This window comes from Cyphomyrmex costatus, unplaced genomic scaffold (assembly GCF_001594065.2).
Source record: "Cyphomyrmex costatus isolate MS0001 unplaced genomic scaffold, Ccosl1.0 scaffold398, whole genome shotgun sequence".
Lineage (NCBI taxonomy): Eukaryota > Metazoa > Arthropoda > Insecta > Hymenoptera > Formicidae > Cyphomyrmex > Cyphomyrmex costatus.
Window position 1 is genome coordinate 182,249 of NW_017278185.1, and position 19,970 is coordinate 202,218.

At 31.4% G+C, this 19,970-nt stretch overlaps 1 protein-coding gene across 1 annotated transcript in view; it reads right to left on the reverse strand.

Moving 5' to 3' along the window:
• Positions 1–19,155, reverse strand: part of LOC108776940 (uncharacterized) — a gene marked incomplete at its 5' end in the record, with an annotated part of 43,929 nt that extends 24,774 nt beyond the window's left edge. The window contains 6 exons of the mRNA XM_018543694.1: positions 4,661–4,870; positions 7,903–8,000; positions 8,971–9,116; positions 15,509–15,523; positions 18,581–18,722; positions 19,035–19,155. Coding sequence (XP_018399196.1) covers positions 4,661–4,870; positions 7,903–8,000; positions 8,971–9,116; positions 15,509–15,523; positions 18,581–18,722; positions 19,035–19,155 — 732 coding nt within the window. The remainder of the gene's footprint in view (positions 1–4,660; positions 4,871–7,902; positions 8,001–8,970; positions 9,117–15,508; positions 15,524–18,580; positions 18,723–19,034) is intronic.
• Between the last annotated feature and the right edge of the window lie 815 nt (positions 19,156–19,970).

Below are 19,970 nucleotides of genomic sequence, written 5' to 3' on the forward strand. Positions count from 1 at the left end.
CGCGAACGGATAAATTTAATTGCATCAATTCCGTCGCTTCAATTAGTTATTACTACTAAAATAGGAAAACCTTCAATAATATTTTTACACGAAACAGACACAAGGGCCCTTTAGATTTTTCATAATTCTCGACGAGATGTGACTTGTCTTAATATTATACATTGTACAATGTTACTGCGTATGTGGATATAGTATAGAATAACGATTGTTACTAATTCATAAGTGATTGCAAAGATTTTTTGCGAAAACCACGTCGGCAAAATTTTCACTTCTCTTTAACATGAGAAGTAAACACCGCCCGATAAATAAAAGGTTTTCACGGAAATGCAGCGTGTGAAAGGGCAACATATAATATCAAAGATAATTAGATGTATTCGCTTATTTCTACACAAAACCCGAAGTATCCTATTCGCGAATAACTAATAGTTACAACGATAACATTCGCGGTTACATCGTTACGTTACTAAACTTGTCATCAAAGTCTCCTTTATAATATCCGCATCGCGACCGGAGAAACGAAATAGTCGATTTATTATTAGATACAAACGTCTCGCGAGCATCAAGTCTCATTTATTATTCAATCCAAAGTCTCTTCTTAGCCCAGTAAAACTAGAGTTTAAAAAGGAAAAAAGTGCTGCAAAGCTGGATTCTTGTATAGAAGTCTATAATAGTATATACTTTTTCAAAAGTCCCCATGTATCAGAATCAGAGCATGGCCGGCTGCGCCATCTTGAGAAAATGTCGCACAAAATCGGTTTTTCGCAAATATCTCATAAACCATTTGTTGTACGAAAATTAACGTTCAATTGGAAAATAAAGCTGATAATATTCCTCACAAAAAAATCCTTATTCATAGATGACGTTTCAAATTTGTGAGAATTCTGAAAATGAACTATCTATATATTTATGCAATTGTCTTTTTACCACAATTAAAAATCACAACGGTTTATTTTCAGGATTAATTCCCAGTGATTAGATCGCGCCTATCATGTTCAATTAACTTTTGATTTGCGTAACATACAGGATACATCGTGTTATTACTCTGATGTTTATAGATAACATTATGGTTACAATGTTCTCTTATTAATGGACAATTGTATTGTTGCCTTAACCGCGATGTATTACGATTACCAAATTTAGACGCGTAATGACAATAGCATTCAAATACGCGATAATACCTATTAATAGCATCGAAGCTTGACAGGTGCTGCAGAAGCCAATGTTATCAAATTTTCGATTAAACTGCATCATACTATAGTGACAATTATCCAATGCCAAAATCAACAAAAGCTATGTATATTTGATTTATCACTTTACATGTTAGCGACATATTGAGGTATATAAGTAGCTCATAATGGCTAATTAATGAATTATCATAAATGAACATGCGCGTTCTACGAAAGCAAAGTATATTGTGATCGAAAAAGTTTAATTCGCCCCTTTATTACGCGTCACTAATAAATCAAGCATCTTTGAAATTGCGATAATAGAAAAATTATTGAGAAAGAAAATCAATGGTAGTAACAATTCAAAATGTAGCGTTGCAAATAAATTTGGAATTTTGTAGAATGCTTTCGCGCGCGCGTTAAAAATTGCGAAATAGTAGGTTAGAAATAATAAATTTTTTATTTATAAAAAAATACTGTAGTTAGGAATTGTAAAGAAAAACTTGAAATAACAGAATTCATCAACACGCATATATTTTGGGTACGCAACAGCAGCAGTAAAAAAATCTCTTGATCTCTAAAACGCTTCAATGCATTAAAATCGCGTTATCGGAAACTGCTCTCGTACAAAAGCAACAATGGAAAAAAATATACGAAACGTGTATTCGGTATGTCGAATTTATCGAGATGATTGCATTCGATTTTAAACAACGCGCAAAAAAGAAATTTCGACATTTGATGTCAAAAGCGAAAATATACATTTCGGTGATTTTTCCTTTACGATGATTACTCACTGCCGGGAATTAAACCTCGCTGTTACACGGCGAGGTCAAATCGATGCGTCTAGAGTTCCTCCAGCTTCTCTTTTTCTCGTAACTAAAATAGATTTATAATAGATTCTCGTTTTTCCCTCTCTCGCGTACACGCCAAATTATACAGGCGGATTAATGACCCGACGTTGGCGTAGTTTCGACTAATTACCCTGTCTTGATCCTCATGTTCGTAATTCTATCGTGACGTCAAATCCAACTCGAACAAGCCCTTTTGTTGCACATAGCAAACCGTTCGCCGCGAATTGTGTAATTACACAAACCGAGCAAAATCGAACTTCACGTCAAGCAAACGTCAAGTGGTCAGTTTAATAGCTAATAAACTTTACGTGTTAGCTATTGTTTGCACGCATCGTTCATTTATTGCGCCAAGTACGTTAACAAAACGTAGCCTCCATTCATTTGAAATGTAAACGCGTGCAGCGCTATGAATTGACAGAATTCGCATTCTGAGAAATACGTTTTTGGATTGATCAGAATCGATCTCAAAACTAATTATAATTTTGAATTTTAATAAATCAATTCATTTAAAAAGGATAATATCAAATTTCCAGATTATGTAATCGGATTTCTAAGCGTTTAAAAATAATTTATAACAAAGGCAACTTCTGCGCAAAAGCTCGTAAATAAAATTCATTTAATTGACGTATCAACTATCAAAGCATTTCAGATAAATCCGATTTTTTTACTGTGTTGCGTAACATATTAAAACGTGTACCACAATATATAATTGTTTATATTATCTTTTTTAACGTTTTTAAAATACCATAACGTGTTTTACACTATACTAATATAATAAAAAAAGATTTAACAATATAAAATAGTAAATCGATACGCGATAATATTTTCTTTGAATTACTTGTCATAGATTTTTTATACTTAAAAATTGTTATGTCATATCAATTATATATATAATATCAACAATTCGATAATTTAAGATAAAATTATTAATAATGTAAAAATAACAGAAAGTTTATTTAAGTGAAAGATAGAGAAAAATTGTTAAATAACGAAATTTAATAATACTTTTTATATATACCTATAATTTTAACTATTTAATCTCTTATTCAATCCATTTCAATTTTATACATTTTATCTTATAAATAATTAATTCTTCTCTACAAAATAAATTCAATCAATAATTACAAAATAATATATAAACAATTATTAAATCAATTTGTTGTATGATAATTGCGCATGTATAGCGTACAGACACTATAATTATCGGAAACCTTTCTCTTCTAAATACATAACGTTCTAGTATGTATCCTGCAAATTAATAATTTTGTGAGTTAATCGTCCTCTTCATTTAAGATTGCGCCTCTTAAAATCGAGGCTAAGAATGACGAAATTTAAAAGACGTATTTTCCGGTCATTCGCATATTGCTGAAATACATACGGTTGAATGCCGTTACACGAATACGCTCTTGCAAGTGAACTAGAATTCGTGGTATGCTAATAACCCATGGAAACGCCATTACATTTACGCCTTTACCGTCCGTATCGTTCTCGGCCGTTTATCGGCATTTCTCGAATTTCGCGTTTGCCGACAATCTCACGTGCAATATCCAAAAGCCTATCGTACGTGCATAATGGCGATTGCATCGCGCCCGTCCCATGTATATAATGAAGTGCCAATATCGCGTATCGAAACACGGAATTTCGCGAGAACGAGAATGTCAGACATCTGACGTCAGCTCGATCCAATCTGTTGTTGAAAAATCAGGAGCTTATGTCGCACCCTCGTCACACTCGCATCTCGCGCAAATCGGTCCAGGTGGTTTTCGATCAAGTATTACCCGCGAGATACAAAGCTATTTGTATTTTATTTAAATCAGAGGACCGACCCACGTTCGTAAAATATACCCCCCCCCCCTTCCATCCTCCCGATACGTTATTGTATTATAAAATCTCATTGCAAATCTCATATAGCACAAATCCCTATCGGATGTTCTAAAGATATCCGAAGGACATAGAACTCTGGAAGTCTTTAAAATGTTCGTTGGAAATCTGTGCTGTAGGGGATTATAATACATTTCAAATAAGATAAAGCATTCGAGAATCTGTCTTACAATTAGATTAAAGAGGAACATTAAAATCAAGCCCTTTTTTAGCTAATAGTATTGGAAAATTCATAATATATATTATGTACGATCGATCCTGAGTAATTACATTAACTCTCTTTAAAATACTTTAAAAATATATTTTAAGATCTAGAAATAGGATCTACAAAAGAAAATCATTTCATTATTATACTCTATGATTAAGTGCGATTTTCCCAAGAAACCAATAAATTTTGAACTGTAAGTCTTAAACGTACATTTAGGTAAATTTATATTAACAGCATTTAGAAATTTTCAGTCATCGTAAAAAAACAATTTTGTGTTATGACGTGTGATTCTCAAGAATTACTCGTACATAACGTATCTCGAAATATTCGCGCAAGATATCGAAAAATATCTCGTCTACGATAATCTTAAAGTGATCTTTTCTTTCTTTCTTTCAGCAGAAGAAAATTTCGAAATTCTATCGAGTGTTCATTAGTCTCATAAATCAGCCGGGAGGGTTTCTTCGGGTTCCACGGTTTAATTCGCGCGGTGCCGACGTGGCCGCGGGCGTGAATCGCCCGCTGCGCCGACCGGGTGCGGTATACCTATGCGTTACCTGAGAGCACGCGTGCTGCGTCGGATGCTGCGTGTACGCGGCGTTCGCAGCCGCACACACGCCGGTGCCAGGAACCTTGAGCTGCTCCTTGTAGTCGGGCTGGTACGGCAGCAGCATGCGTATTTTGCCCCAGCGATTGAAGAACAGGGCTATCGCGCCCGCCCAGACTATCAGCACTAACACTACTATGCCCACCTCGACGCCGCGGATCTGCGAACCAAGAAATAGCGTCGTCTCGATTATCAGCTCGCGGCTTGGGATGCAAAGCAGTTTCAATTTCAAACGGCAATTACAGCGATTCTCTCATCGAGGATCTCATCGAGAATCTCATCGAGAGACTCGCTGAGAGACTCGTCGAAGATGAGAAGGAAAGATTTATTTAGAATTTCCGCTTATTTTACGCGCTTTTAGTACGGATGTATACTCTATTACTCTGTATTAGTGATGCACGCAATATTGTGTAACACAAATAAATAAGAAAGATTCTTCTTGTATTAAGTTAAATTATTGATGTATATGATACACTAAAAAAGTAATATTATATTTTTTAACTTTTAAAATATAATACACATTATATCACAATTTAAAGAAATTTATGCGATACCGTAGTAACACCATAAGATTTTATGTTTTTTTTTATTGGTGTGCCTTGTACTGGAGTGAGAGCGTTGCATTATAAGTGTACATTAAAATTATAAGTATAATTAAAATAATGATTTATGCAATATTAACTTAAATTGGTTAGCACTCATTATCTGTTTTAGTATGGTAACTATATGTTAAAATGAGTTAAATGCGGGTAAGTACATAAATTGAAGTACATTAATGAATCAAATATGGGTAGATATCTAAATTGAGGCAGATTAATAGGGTTAACAGGGTTCCTTGAAGAGGCATACTAATATAGAAACAAAAATATTATAATATAATAATAAATTATAAAACATTAACAAGTTTTAGATTAAAAAAACATTATAAAAAAAAGAAATAGTGAAACCGATATTTTTTAATTTTAAATAGACAAAATTGAAGCTGCAATATTTAACATAATAATTAATTCAGTAATGAGCAAATTGAATTAAAGGTATGCACTAATAGAGACAATTACCCTAGTTAATACTTTGCCAACGTAATGCGTAAAGTTATATTTTATATGGATATAACATAGAATGATAGATTGATCATTACTTATATTTATTAATGTATAAAGTCCCCTTTAGAGTAACTCTAGTATTTACGCCGCAAATGTCATATTTTATAAATTACTGTGTCATTTTACGTCTTATTTCTAAGTACTATTTGTAAATTTTTTATGAGTCATATATTTCCCACCTAGATCAAGTAGTCATATTGTATATTCTATTCCTACATATAGGATACGGCAAAAATACAATAGTTTTGAAAGTTTTTTTTTAATATAAGGAATAAATACTTCGTGTTTTTAATTTTTTTTATAGTAATAAACAATATAAATTTTTTATTGATATAGTATAATTATAATTATAATATTTATTTTAAATACAGCAAATAATATTTAATGATGATATATTTAACGGAGTTATCCTATAATGACTTCTTAAAGAATATATACGTCTAGATTGTCAAAATAATTCTGAATTATTCTCTAAGAAGATTGTAATATTAAAAATTATTTCTAGACTTTTATATGAATTTATATGTAAAAACCGTTTTTAAAGGATTATTTAAAACTTTCTAATAACTCACTTTAAAAATTACAGTGGCTTTTTTTAGAAGAGTTTTTAATTTATACGCGCGGCTGGATTGTCCACGGTAAGTAAAGGTATCAACCCACAGGTATTAACCCTAGTCGGTGAAGTATTAAAAAAAAAAGACTCATTTCTCTCTTGCGTACAGGGATTACAGCTCCTTTGATTAAATTTTGACAAAGTTTCGCGGCCGGATTACAATTCCCTCGTTTCCTGCTTTGCCTTCATCTTTCCGTGAGATAATCTTATATCCATACTATAAAATTTTTGCTTCCATTTACGAGCGATACTTCAAACCTCTTTTGTGGTAAGACGTACTCAGGATAACAGGTCAATGTAAACGTCCAGCTCACGTGCATTGTGTGCTCAGAGAGCAGAATGTAAAAATAAAAGTTTCTCTAAACTGCGCGGAGAATTTATACAAGAGTTTTTATTATTAACAGTAACGTCATACAAGAAAGACGTTCTTCTAGCCAATATCTTTCAATACAGATAGAAGTATCCGCGACGCGCGCGTATTGAATTTTATTCTCTCGAAAGTTCACGAAGATACTCTTTTTCAGAAGATATTTGCATTATAGATCGGTACGGATACAGGTAGGGTCGGCGGAGATGACTAAAAGAAGCTTAAAGTTGACAAACGTCAATAAAAAGAAATTTTTCAATCTGCTTGACATACTTTAGAACGAGGAGAATTTATCAAGATGCATGTTGACTCGATACTGAAACTTTTCAAAGCAAAAAAATATTCTGATATTGAGACTTTCAGAGCAGTGAGTTTTCCATATTAATAAATATGTCTATTTATATACACATGCATTATAACTTATTTTATTAAATTACTTACTTTTTTAAATGATTAATCATTTAACGTTAAAATTACCACCTCTACATTTTTATCGCGACAAAAGTTTTAAAAAAACTCCAAGAGAATCAGTCGATAAAATGTATAATGCAGAAACGGCGGTTCGTGTTGAATTTACTATCGAACGCTTTTGTTTGTCTTCTTACTAATTACTGGAAGAAGTAAGTCTTGAATCAGCGGACTGAAATGTACGGTGGAAGAATCGTCAAATTCTCGCACTGCTTTAAAATAACAGAGAAATGTCGCTATTGGAGAACTCGGAAAAAGCGAAATATGAAAAAAGAAGCCAACTATACATTGCCTTTCATTCCGTTACATTATTCTTCCGTTTTTCTATTTTCGCACATTTCTCGGTGCATGCGAATATCCTGGCTATGGCATGATAAATTGATTTCTCTTTCATCAGAGTGTTTCATTTCATTCGTTTTCGTGTAATATTTAAGGACATTTCCTCGCTCGACGTGCAGTGACATTTTACGTATAAACTCGAACAAAGCAAGATTCTTCCAATTGTTCGCTATTGCAAACACAAAATAAGTAAATTGCGCGCGTTTACTCACGAGACAAAAATTACGAAAACGATTCCCGACGCGAGATGATGATAATCTCAGACGCAAAATTATGCATTGTTTCTGAGAAAAGCAACTTACTTGTATATACGGTTGAGGCTGCTGCGAGGATGGTGGAGGTGGAGGAAGAGGACCACCGGTTACCGCTGCATCTTGCTGCGGGGACGTACGTGGTGGCTCTGAAAACAACATGATCTCGTTTACATGATACGCCAAATCGTATCATGTAAATTACCGCTGTGGGATTTTGCTTGGTACTTTGCGCGTCGATGTCAGCGTCGGAAAAATTAATACTGATAAGCTTGTTTTGCAAGTTAATTTCTGTGTGCTGCGTATGATTGAAGAGACAGTTATTAAGGGAGCTTAAGCGAGCAAAAGAAAGATTAATTTAAACTTTTGAAAAGCTAGTTTCTTTTAGAGTTTAGTTTACTTTTTATCATTTTAATATTCCGACGTTCTAAAAATAAAATTGTAAGCTCTAATGGATTAACTGAAATCCACTCTGCTACATATTTTTATTATACAAAAGAATGGATAAGATATGTTATATTTTTTTATATTTCATAAGACTGCAAGCCGGTACTAAGTTCAGTTAAAATCAATTTTATATAATAATCCATAAGTTAAATTAAATATTCTTAATTTAACTTAAATATACTTTATTGTTTTTATATTGTTTTTTATTTGTATTAAATCGCCGAGAAACGAAAAAATAATTGTAGAATGTTTGGTTCTTCTTTGTATTTTTAATCAGAATATTCAAAACCTCATTAAACATTTAACTTACTAAAAAATATGTTTTTAATTAAAGATATTTTAAAATATATACTTTCCCGAGTTGTTGAAAATATTTGTTCAATTATATGAATAATAAATATTAGATAATATTTAGAAAAATAAAGAGTATCCCCAGGAAGATTGCAGAAATATAGTGTATTGTAAAAAAATACCGTAAAATGCGATACGGCTTGTTGCTCTTTGTGTGGAAATATAAATTAGAAATGAGAGGTGACTACGGAGTAAGCGTCACGATAAGTTCTAATAATAACTACACAAAATATTAGAAAACTATTTCCCTTTGTCAGAACGCACCTGTCACGTGTGACCGTGATGCCGGAGACAGGTAAAGCTTAGGAAGGCAAAGCTTACCGAGTGTACGGAAGACGATCGGTCGGCTTCGAAACTTCTTTCCGGCCCTCACGGCGGTTACGACCAGTTGATATTGCGTGTCAGCCCGAAGGCCGCTCAAGGTGACTGCTTCGCTATTTCCCGCGACCACCGCCACCACCCTGTAACTAACCACCTTGCCGTTATGATTCTGTGTTTTACACTTTACGATCGTTTTTGCACTTTTTTCAAACGTTCTCAAAGAAATATTTCAAGTGAACCGTTATCTGAGAGATTTCCCTAATTCTACCTAATTGTAATTGCCATAAAATAATTTCCGCGATAAGACGAATAAATAAATTAAATTGTTACAAAGTTCGTAGTATTTTTTAATACATTTTTATGATGTAAAATAAAAAGTTTTTTTGTAAAATTTTTTTTGTAAAATAAAAAGTTAGTTTAGAAAATATATAAATTTTTAATTAAAAAATTGACGGATAATATTTCTATGAAACTAGATATATAATACGGTGAAATTATGTTAATGATAAAATATATATTATAATTATATTATTAGAATAATGCCAACTATTTTCTGCTAGTACTTCGATCTTACACACGAAAATATTTAAATGATTTACACTTTCGGCAATATTATTATACTATGATAAACATATTTTTAAACAGTAGACATATTTAATAATCATAAATAACTGGCGCAGTACCAAACTGACACATTAACAATTTGAGGAATACATTCAACGATCATCAATAATATTATATAATCTCCTATCAGCGATCATCTAACATGCCACCAGTAATCACATATATAATCATTCTTATATACACATTTAATCATTCTTGTTATACTTTTGAAATAAGCTTTCTTTTATTATACGGATTTAATCGATTTACTACCTAATTGGTATAGATGTATGAAAATCGATTAGTTTTGATAACGCAATTGACGACCCTCTACATAGAGTATCACAATGCATCATTATAATGCGAGACCATGGCGATAATAAAAGAACTCGTATCAGGTTAATAAAATGGATTATGGTGAAATGAAAAGACAAAGAGCGGACAATAAAAAAAAGAAATTAAACGGGATTTATTCCATTCATTTCACATTTATAACAGCCACATCAATAGGAAGCACAAGGATAAAGGCATTTTTACTTAAAAAAGCGTTTAAGTATTAAGCGATTAAATTATGATAATACATTAATTTTCAACAAAGCGATTTATAGTGGCAAAGGAAGTATAAACTTCTTTTCACTGAATTATTTCTTATAATATTCTGAACAATATGTATCGTGTAAAAAAATTTGTTTTAAGCAGTAAAAAAAAAAGTACATTTTTAATTTATTCTATTATTTATAATTTAAATTAATTATAATACGTTAGTTTATCAGGGTTAGTTTATCCTTTTTCAGCTTAGACCTATGAATTTCTCTAAAATTATTTTAGACGATTGATTGAATGATCCTGCTGTAGCATATATTATAATTGTTATAATTTTTTATTCATTATATTTTATCGATATATTTTAACAATGCATGAAAAATAAGACAAATGAAAATATTGAATGCGATTTGATGCGCATCATTATTTGGTGGAGTGGGATCGTAATTCGAGTAGTACCATAGATGGGCATTGAATTTCAATACACTGTTGTCATCGTATAAATCGATCAATAATCTTTGAGAAATATAATGGCAAATCTTGATAAAGTAGTTGCATTATAATGCGACTTTATAATTTTATTATTGAGCTCTCAAAGCTGTAAAAAGTCATCAGCTTTAACAAATTAAAGCAGATAATAGATCATTTAAAAATAATCACATTTCAATGTTACACAAATTTATATTTAATAACTTGAATACGTCACTTATTGAGGCTTCGTATATTTAAAAGTTATAAAGAAACACGATGTCCAATTAATCTTTACTCTTACGAATCGAATCTCATTTGTAGGGATCAGTACTATAGATGTAATAAGAAGTAGTCGTTATATAGTTTAGAAAGAATGAGGTAGCTTGAATATATTGCTCGAAAATTCTATTATAAGAATAGCGCAAATGATCGACACGTTTGACCTAATAACTATGTCATATTAAAGAATTACTAAGCACTTATTGAACAATAGACCAATTAAATCAAAAATGGAGATCGAAATTAATCAATAGGAAAATACAAAGGAAAAGCAATCAATAGGAAAATACGATTGTCGGCATGTGCTCCGAATAAATAAGCCCTACTCTTATAAATATAAAGCTCTAATAATATGTTCTCTTTCTCTCCGCCCACCCTCTCTCTTTCTTTTTCTAAAATAGAATTGAAAAGAGATACTGCTATATTAATTTTTTCTAACGAAATATAGATACTAAGATTGAAATGTGCAATCTATATATATTTCGTCTACGATCACTACATACACATATTGCATGATCTTTATGCAATAATATATTAATTCCTAATGAAATATTAAGCTAGCTATTTTGTAGAACTCGATCCTGATCGAATTTTGTGAATTTTATTTTCTCTTATCTCTCTTTGTAAATTCCGATACTACTTCAAGAATTCAGAATGCAATCTGTATCCTTGTAAAAGACGCAGAGATGCTCCTATTTCAGCAAGGTCATTTTCTTGTAGATTGTATCGAAGGTTATCGAAGTGCAATTTCGATTTATCGCTGCTATGCAGTAGTTCGACAGATTCACTCACACATAGAAAATTCGCTTTACGTTACAAGTGACGGTAATTGAATTGACGATATTAAATGGACCGTTAACAATCACGGAAGATCGAGAGAATATCAGAATAATCTCTGAAATGCTGTCATCTGAAAGTTCTGCTTTGTTTAGCTTATTATTAAATAAAATTATTATTAAGATTGCTCGTGTAAATATTCAAATAATAATATAATAATAAAATATTTGCATATTTCTGCGTTATATATTTTAAATGAAGATAAAATAGTTCATCAGAAGCAATTCGTTTGTATAGAAATAATATAATTTAACAATAATCGAACGAAGTTAATAAAAATTTCGATGTTCATGCTGCAAGTTACATATTAAACTTTTCAAAATATTAATTACATGTGATAATTGTCATCGTTTCAGCATAGTAATTGTAATTTATATTATTTGTTAAAAATAATAATAATATTATTTTCAACACACATACTGTATATTTTCTATGACAAAATTAAGCTAAAGTCCAGTTAAAGCTAAGTCCAGTTAAGCCTATGATAACGTTGTTCTTTAAGTTACAAACTATTGCGTATGACCAAACATACGTAATATTAAGCATTATTTTCAAAATGGAAAATGTGCATATACATGTGTCGTTTATCTGTGCAAAATACATTTTATGTACATACTAAATATATGTATATAGACACAACGCTGCGAATTGTCAGGAATAATGTAAAACTCTTCTAAAGCGAGCGGAATATAGAATAAGAACAATTTGGTTAAACAAAGTTGGACCGCAAATCAGTTACAGCACGTTTCCCGGCAAGCAAAATTTTCCGATTGACCTATTTAATATATCTAACCCTTTTCGTGCCTTATCGTCATTACATAAAGACATAATTTCTGTAAGGCATAATTTCTGTATATAAGTGCATGTTGGATTTTACATAAGACCCCGTAACACTTGGACTCTGTCTTATCGTAGCATAAATCGATGTTATGTATTTGCGCAATACACAAAAGCACTCCTGCCACCGATCACATTTAGGTAAACGAACGCTGCAACAGGCCGTTTGACCTTCTCATGTTCGCGTTTCAATAAATCAACACGCGAGGCGTATGTCATCAAACGTACCTTCTCTCGTTTTAGAAAGAGAAAAAAGATCGATTTTTTCCCTTAATAAAAATGCCTACAAAATTGTTTATAATCGAGCGAGAAATTTTAGAAATACTTGTAAAATTAAGTTTCAAGAAAGCAAATGTTTTATACAATATTTTTATAATTTTCAATAATTACATTTCAAGATTGAAAAAAATAAAAAAATTTTGGATAAATATAAATTAAATTTTAATTTGATAGAAAATGTTATTACAAATACCATCTTTTTATTCTAATATAAATATTTAACGTCGAATATTATAAAATTGGAATAAATAACAACATGTTTTATCGATATTTTTATATGAAAAAATATGTTTCGTGTATTAAAAAAAAAAGGATTTTAAAATATTTGAACTCTAATGTAATTTCGGGAAAGTGTAAATCGACGCAATCAATAAACCACGTTCAAATAATGGAAAATATCGGTTCGTCATAAATTTGATGTTTTCTTTCTGTCCACAGTTTGCATAAGTTAAACTCTATTTTTTGTTCCATTATGTTATTATTTTAATGGTACATTACTGTCTGTAAATGTCACAAATCCGATTATTTGCTATTTCTTCCACATTTACGTAAAATATATTTATATCAATAATATATTAACATGTCGAGTTCGTTAGTGTTGCGTATGTTACAGTGTACATTACTTATCAGAGACTAATGGTTCGTAAATTTAATATATACAGAGAATATTTAATATATATTTGATTTGATACACACACACACACACACACACACACACACAAGATAAAAAGAGAATAAAAAATTAATAAGTACTCAATATAAAAATGATATATTTATGTATGTATTTTATACATATATTGTATATTCTATTGTTAATATTAAACTTTACGAATATTTCCAAAATTCGCTTCTACGTTCTAAGTTATGTGTTTGGTCATTTTATATTATGTCAATAGAAAAAGAAAGAGAAATAAACACAATAAAGATAAAGTGCAAAATTAATTAATACATGATACGTTATTAAAGTGGATACTAAAGAAAGTTGCTCATATATGTATAAGCTGTTGCCAGTAACTTATGCAAAAGTTTATTCTGAACAGGTGCGAAATTAAACCTTTCGCGCAAGCACGTCACGATAAACTTGATTCCTCTACTGTGTACGTAATAACTTATTCTAGTGAATCGGTTAAATTAGTTGCATACGAACTACTGTCGGATAGAATTCCATTTCTTGGTGAAATAAATAAACCCGATAAAGAGTTTTCTAAAACATTACTTTTATAATAATGTCAAATAGTTATCTATAACAATGAATTTGCATAAAGTAAATATATTATACATTATCTCAGAAAATCTTTATTCCATAAAAATAGCTTATAACATTTTACGCATGTATGTAAAGATAATTCCAGAAGGCACATTTTAATTCTAAAATGCAAAGGGAAGATTTTAAAAGATTTTCTGTTTTTTAATGCATTTTTTATTAATGGCGTTTTTACTATCTACTAATGGTACTTTTATGATATTTTTTGTTATTACGTTAGTAATAACAAAATAACTTCTAAGCTTTTTCTTTTATGTAAAGTCTTAATGCAATATTTTTATTAAAATTTAAATAAAAATTCTAAAAATCCTTTTGCTATAATTATAATGTCAATTTTAATAATGCTCTTCATTGCAAAACTATACATTTTCAGATCAATAAAAACTAATATTTTTACAAAAATATTAGAGTATTTCATAATTTTTTTATATTACTTAGCTTTGCCACTACGACATTAAATATAAATAAAGATTAAACACAAGAATTTAAACACTGAACATAGCGCGGATCAATACGTATCATGGAAATCCATGTATCTGCGCATAGAATGGGATTATCATTGTACTAGTGATAAACGAAACATATGACCTTGTTCAATTTTTAACTCGTGAGTATTCGCGCTGATGTATACTTACTTCAAGAATAATATTGTATTACACAGTCATTAAACAAGGCAACGTTTTATAAATAATATTATCGATTATACTATATTATTTATACTATAATATCGTTTTAATTAATAATCGGATTGCAACATTTGAAGAAGAAAAAGCATATCTCGTCTTTAAATTTGTATAACGTAAAATTCATTGCAAAAGGATTTTTTATCACAAAATAAATATTTTATACAATATATTTTATCATCCTTTTCAATATGAGTAATTGGTGCGTTGTGGATCTAAAAAATTCATTCAATGATTACGGCAAATTGCATAATTAACAAATTAAATAAGATAAATTGAGGGATTTTACTGGTTGATAAATATAAAAAATTAATATAAGAAAAGAAAGTCATTTTTGATCACGAGTCTTAGTGCTTCGTAATATATTTATGTTTGAATATACAAACACGATTATTAGTCTTATAGACTGTCGACACGGCGGCTTGATGGACTTGAAATACAATCACATGCTAAAATAATAATCTCACAATTATATAAATTAATTGAGTGTCGATTTAAAAAATTAAATATAAAATATCATAAGCTTGACATTATTTCAAAATAAAAATTAAAAATTATTAAGCAAAACATGATTATACAGATCAATTCGTGTTCAATTTAATTAAAACGTACAAAACATTTCAAAATGTATTCGTAATATTTGTTATACCTGTATGTACTTTGTTTAAAATGCGACGTATTTGACGAACACTCACGAGTTAAGCAAAAGAAACGTGTCATTTAAAGGAAAAGCGGGATATACCTGTCGTCATAATTCCTGTGCCGCAAAAAGAGGTAAAAATTCTCATTTAATATAAAATCCTCTTGAACTGATGTGAATATCGACTCGATAAATCGTCTATCTCACCTAGTTTAATATGTCTATAAATCTGTTTCTAAACCTTCTACCTTATTGTGATTCATCTGCAGTCTGCACGTTTCGGTGCAGATCTATCGATCTGATAAAAGCAAACACATTCGGACCGCAAATGGGTTCCTATAATGCGATTCTAATTGTTTTTTTAGGCACATTTTTTCGCTCAAATGTACTATTTGTGTGATTCACGCACGTACGTTAAGTTAAACGCTCTGTTTTCGTGATAAAAGACAAATTTGTGCAGCCAAGCCCAAAATCCTTTTTCATAATTTTGTATGAATTAATTCATATCTCCTCCTAAACAGATTTAATTCTAGCTACTCAATGATAGGAACGAATATTGTTCATTATTTAAAAATGTCATTTTAAAAATAAATATTGATAAACGAAGCTCTCGATGTCAAAACACTAACAAAAATGTAGAGGGAAATTACGAGGGAGTCGTCTATCTAAATAAATCAATAAATTGATAATTAATTTTCGACCCCTATCTTTCAGCGACCTCAGAACCCGTTTAAGTTGAACTCTTCCCCCCTCTGTAGTCATTTTGAAATGCCATTTTTTAGCTTTAAAATGAGGTACAATACTTAATCCTCCTGTGAACATAACCTGAAAAATCAGCAATAAACACGATGTCGTTCGAAAAGCAACCATTTAAGGCACTGCTTTCTTTTCGCGTTTCAACTTAAAAAAAAACGCAGCTGAGGCAAAAGAAATTATTTGTTTGGCTTTGGGCGAAAATGCTGTATCGTACAGTACGTGTAAAAAATGGTTCCAACAGTTTCGAGAGCGAAATTTCGACCTTGAGAATGAACGGTTAACCTGGTTAACAAAAAAAAGTGGAAGACGTGGAATTGGAGGAAATTTTGAATTCTTGCCAAACGCAATTAGAATTTGCAAATACGCTTGGAGTAAACCCAGCAAGACGTTTCCTATCAACCTAAAACAGCTGGGGAGGTCAAAAAAGGCCGAGAATTAATTTGTACACCTAATATATATAATGAAATTAAAACTATAATTAAATAAAATTAAAATGAATACACAACATGTTTCGGTTCCTGGATTGAGCCTTCATCAGATGTAAATGAAACCATAATATTTCGGTGACTCTCCAAGAGAATAAATTCGCTGACAAAGGATTGGTAAATCAAATGTTGGCAGAATCGATGATGAGCATGAGTGCTGTCGGATTTACCAATTCTTTGTCAGCGAATTTATTCTCTTGGAGAGTCACTCATTTGGCATCGCAACACACGCATACTTTTACAGCTCTATCGTCACTGAGATATTATGGTTTTATCTACATCTGATGAAGGCTCAATCCAGAAACCGAAACGTGTTATGTATTCACTTTAATTTTATCTAATTATAGTTTTAATTTTATTACATATATAAATTTATTGATTTATTTATATAGACGACTCTCGTAATTGTCCTCTATATTTTTCATTTAAAAAAATTACATTGGAAATACACACTGAAATAAACACTGGAAAACGATTTGATTGTATTAATTCTGATTAAAAATGGACAAATTAAAATTTTCTGATTTAATCTATTATAATTTTAATTGAGATAACATTCTAATTGATATGATCAGAACCTTTCTAATTTGTTAATTTTCAACCAGAAATTTTTTTCAGTACACTTTCTCTATGACACATTTCTCTAATATTAAATATTAAAACTGTAATTTTAAATCTTTGTCTACCCAAGTAGTAAGGTGACGTTATTTGTCAAAACGTCGTCAATGTAACGACAAATAATGTCGGCTTGTTAGTAACGATCTGCATCAATTTTGGATGACAGTCAATCTAACTGAGTTTAAGTCGCGCAACAATAGAAATAATGTTACATTAAATTTTTAAAGATTAAAGTTAAAAGAACTTTAAATATGTGTATTAAAGATAGATCCTAATATGAAAATAACCAAGAAAGAAGTAAAAACTTGCTCATTAACATTTACAGACTGATATATTATACACGCACGTATAATCTTTCATCGATTCTTGTCGAGTCTGTACATAAAATTCAGATTAATAAGCGTGTGCCAGCTGAATAATTTGGTTTTTAAACGTGAATATGTGATAATATTCAGAAAACATTTCGATGTTCTCGGCGATAATTTAAAGGAAATTAGTGATGGCGTGTAATATGCGTGCTGTTGTATTGAACGAGACCAAGCACGAGATCAAACACGCGCGTGTCACGCACAACCCGACCTCTTACTATCCTCTCGACTCTTTCTCAACAGTATACAAGCGTCGATATATCTGGCACAGGTTGTAACATTTCGTACGTTACCGTTGTTAAACTTTTTATACATATACACTATCCTAGATTCGATAAGCCTAAATGTCTGCAATGCGGCATTTTGTCACGATTCGCGAACATCTAAGTATGTCAGCAATTCAGTTGCGTCGGTGTGCGAGAGGAAAAAATGTTCAAAAAAGAGATGTAGGTTTTCGAACGAAAAATGATGTTATTTTTCGATTATCAATAAAGGACAAGTGTATATATGATAAATTAATTCCACGGCTTATCGACTTTTATTTTTATGTGGATAAGCAAAATTTTCTCTCTACGCAAACGAAAACTCGCGCACTCGTTACTGAACATAACGTAGAAGGAATTATGTGCGAGACACGAGAACCATTCGATTAAGTTTATGAAAGACTAACTTTGAAGCTGAAAAAGATTCGTGTTGATATTATCTGATAACTCACAATTTCTGTAAATAACTTTCTCATTTTTGAACAACAATAGTAATAAGAATACCTAGGCATTATGAGGAATGTACTCAGATATATGGTACGTTTTACTGAGTCCATTTCTCTCAAAAGGACCCAATACTCGATAGAACGCGAGACTGGTGTTTTCATTCGAATGCCGTCTGCGAAATAAAAATCTAAACCTTTTCCGCGCGCGACCCGCAATATCAGAATCACTGGAACGCACCTGGCGTCGGTTGGCTTGTACGTGACGTCGTATTTCTCGACCTGCTCGACCTGGCTGGTGCTCCAAGACACGCGCACAGACGTCGGGTTCAGGAACATCACCGTTATGTTTTCCGGGACGCCGGGAATGCCTGTCACCGAGCCTGCGAACAATCAATATGGAGTACCTGTCGTTATACGGTAATATCCGCTTGTCGAGACCACTGGTTATACTAAAACTATCGCCGTTTCGTTCGATCAGAGAAATAGAATTCTTTCTTCATTCATTCAATTGTATCTTTTCTTAGCTTCAACTGTAAATATATCGTTAAAGCTGCTTGCGTTAAAAATTATATATTTCTTTTTAACTAAAATTTTGTTTACTTTTGCGGATTTCATTTCAAAGGATTTACGTTTCTTCTTTCTCGTTCTCTCATAAAATATTTTCTAACGCTTTCCACTAATTTCGCGCTTACCTACAAATCCAGCTCCTTGAAGGATTAGTATTGTGGCCCAAAGGACCATGCCGCCAGGATGGCGGGCCGGAGGTGGACCGCGTCTCCTTCCGCACACGTGTCCGTCTCCACTTCTGCTTCTTATTATAGCCGTGCGTCTTTACCGTGCAAAAGCCAGACGTCAGTCTGCGTACACTGCAAAAAAAGTACATAAAATTACATAAATATGTATAAGAATTACACAATTTATAGTGAAATACATAAAATATTGTTCGTTTTTACAAAAATGAGTATTTTTACGTATCAATATACATATCTTTATAGACGAGAAATTACAATAGCATATTTTATAGTTTTTATATAAATGTACAAATTTTTGTAATATTATGTAAATACATGATAAATGATATATCATATATATTACATTTGCATTTTTATATTTATATATCAGTAACATAGCTTAAGAAATATTGCACAGTTAAATTTGTTAACGAATTAACAAATTAAATATTTCTATAAAAGGTGCTTTCCATTTAGTTACACAAGTTGTCACAAACATCACTCTATCTTGGCGTTTGGAGAGTAACAAAGATAGAACGGCACTTGCGTCAACTTGTGTCATCAAACAGAAAGCATCTGAACTTAACACTTTGCGGTTTACCGACGGCACAGTGCCATCGTGCGAATTTCGACGTTCCGGACTGGAACTTCCGGTTCGACAATGACATAGTGCTGTCGCGTAAGAACATCAGTCTTATCGATATATGTATGTACTCATCTTAATCATCTATTATTATTGCATGCAATTGTTATCGACAAAATATAAGCGAAATGTTGTTCGGTAATTAAAAAACAATTATATACATAATTAAATGGTACGTGTTCACGTCAAAAAATTATATGCTCCAGTTTATATCAGTAGTTTGATATCAAATGGTGTAATTATGTAATATATGT